Below are 2438 nucleotides of genomic sequence, written 5' to 3'. Positions count from 1 at the left end.
AAGGGGTAAAGAGCTCTGGCTGCTTTTGCAGAGGACCCAGGTTCTGTTCCCAGCACCCACATGTCAGCTAACAATCATCCATAACTCTAGTTCCAGGGGATCTGACACTTCTGATCTCCACAGACACTGCATGCAAGTGCCTTACATACATGTAGGCCAAACACTCGTACACATAAGACAAAAACAATTAAAAAATAAGGTGAAGAGAAATGGAGGAACGTGTCAATCTTGGTTCTTACACACATACACACATATATAAAGAGGCATGTATCAAATGGGAGATCAAAGAGGACACAGTTTAGGAGGCACACACACTTCATTTAGTGGGCATGTTGTGTCTGATGTGAGGAGCTCAAGGGAGGTGCTGAAGGCTCCCAGTGGGGTTGCTGGAGAGGAACTTTCTCACCCATCCTCTCTACTTCAAGAATATAGTGGCCGTAGGGGCTGGCTTTTGTGATGGACTGGGTTTTGGCGACAACACCAAGGCAGCAGTGATCCGGCTGGGGCTCATGGAAATGATCGCCTTCGCCAAGCTTTTCTGCAGTGGCCCTGTGTCTTCTGCCACCTTCCTGGAAAGCTGCGGCGTTGCTGATCTTATCACTACCTGCTATGGAGGACGGAACCGTAAGGTGGCAGAGGCCTTCGCTCGAACTGGAAAGGTAGGCTGTGCAGATGTGTGTGACGTGGGGTGCTTAGCAGGGAGGTAGGCTCTGCAGCAAAAATATTAAGACTGAACTGGGCTTGGTGGCACACCCTAAAATCCCAGCTCTTGGGAGGCTGAGATAGGAGACTAGTGAGTTCAAGGCCAACCTGAGCTACCAGTCAACCCAGTCTCAAGAGCAGGCAACAGAACAAAACTGGGCATGTGCTGGGCATGTGACTCAGTGGTAGGGTATTTGCCTAGCCCGCTTGGGGCCCTGGGTTCAATCCTTACCACGGGAAAGGAGAAACTGTTTTTGAACATCCCTACCCCTTTTCACCCACCAAGATCTCACCTCCCATCTGAGTCCCAGACTTTCCAGCTCAGACAAACTCTGCTTTTCCACTTCGTTTTCTTCACAGTCCATTGAGCAGCTGGAGAAAGAGATGCTAAATGGGCAGAAGCTGCAGGGGCCCCAGACAGCCCGGGAGCTACACAGCATCCTCCAGCACAAGGGCCTGGTGGACAAGTGAGTGTCTGCCACAGCTGGGGAAGGGAGCCACAGGCTGAAGGCCATCCCTGCTCCTCATCTTCTTAAACCTGCACAACCAGTGAGGTGGGCAGAGGGAACCTGGAGAAAGCCCAGTGTCACCAGCCATTTCACGATCTTACATTTTACACTGGGTTGTTTGGACCCTTCTGCATAGCTGCCACTTTCTGTCTTTTCTTCCTTGTCCCTTGCCCTAGGGGTTGGAGTTCTGGGACAGGAAAGCTCGTTAGAGTGTCCTACTCTTGGTTTATTCCCACAAGACCACCACTTCTGTCCCCTGATCCCTGTCTTGGGTGCTGAGAAGGAGGAGCTCTGTTCAAGGTGTTCCTTTCCAGGGAGTACAGTCAGAATCTCAGAAGAGGGGATGAAACAGGTTCAGAAGAACTGCTCATGGCTCTGAGTGAAGAGACCAGCCAAGCAGGGATGACAAGAAGAAAACTGGCATTTAAGGACACTGTCACATTAATGCACAACCGTGTCTTCACATAAACGTCGTATCTTCACTACTTCTATCATACTGGACCCATTTTATAGCTGGTGATACTGAGGTCCAGAGAGTTAAGTGGGCTACTCAGTCAGAAAACAAAAGCAAAACCAACCCTTAAACCAGGGAATCAGGCAGGCAAATCCAATGTGATAAGGAGAAGGGCAGATAGCAACCTGACCTAAACCCCAGGGCTGGGAATTCAGATTCCCAGCAAGTGGCAACTGAGAGCTGGGATTTGGATGAACTCCAGGGTGGGAGGGTAGGGAAGTGGAGGGATAGGTGGTGAATTGGGCCTAGGCTTGGGGGTGGGGTGTTAAAGGGTAGACTGGGAACCAGAGGCTAAGCTGATCCCTCTTTCCCACTCTAGGTTCCCCTTGTTCACAGCTGTGTACAAGGTGTGCTACGAGGGTCAGGCTGTGGGTGAATTTATCCGCTGCCTGCAGAATCACCCAGAACACATGTGAATTGGGCCAGGGCCCAGACAGGCAGTTCTTTACCTCAACAGAGACAAGCAGAAGCTTGGGACACCTGGTCATCAGGAAGATCTCCAGGACTCCCCACCAGCAGTCTTCAGTGAAGGACACTGAAGGACAGGAGGCCACACACCTGGAGACACTGAACTTCTGGGAAGCCTGCAGCCTCCTGCAGAAGTGGAGCTGCCTTGTCTCTTACTGTGGAGCTTTCTCACTGTCCTCTGGGAATTGTAGAATCAAGCCCCAGGGTTGCCTGCTCCAGGGGTGGGTGGGCGGGGAAAGGGAAGG

General features: G+C 51.5%; 1 protein-coding gene and 1 long non-coding RNA gene across 2 annotated transcripts; one reads left to right on the top strand and one right to left on the bottom strand.

The window, feature by feature from the left end:
- Positions 1–425: 425 nt before the first annotated feature.
- LOC103728538 (glycerol-3-phosphate dehydrogenase [NAD(+)], cytoplasmic) lies at positions 426–2195 on the top strand (the record flags this gene model as incomplete). The annotated part of the gene is given in 3 exon segments (XM_008826522.1): positions 426–659; positions 1063–1169; positions 2045–2195. Coding segments are annotated over 3 exon segments (438 nt in total), but the record flags the coding sequence as incomplete, so codon positions are not given.
- LOC103728537 lies at positions 562–2313 on the bottom strand. The gene is made up of 3 exons (XR_607031.3): positions 2175–2313; positions 996–1074; positions 562–710 (listed from the first exon to the last, which is right to left on the bottom strand). It is a non-coding gene; the product is annotated as an uncharacterized LOC103728537 (long non-coding RNA).
- Positions 2314–2438: the final 125 nt, after the last annotated feature.

Source organism: Nannospalax galili, unplaced genomic scaffold (genome assembly GCF_000622305.1).
Source record: "Nannospalax galili isolate Female #2095 unplaced genomic scaffold, S.galili_v1.0 C49621853, whole genome shotgun sequence".
NCBI classification, from domain to species: Eukaryota; Metazoa; Chordata; class Mammalia; order Rodentia; family Spalacidae; genus Nannospalax; species Nannospalax galili.
Note: the sequence above shows the minus strand (reverse complement) of the source record. Positions and strands in the feature narration are given on the sequence as shown.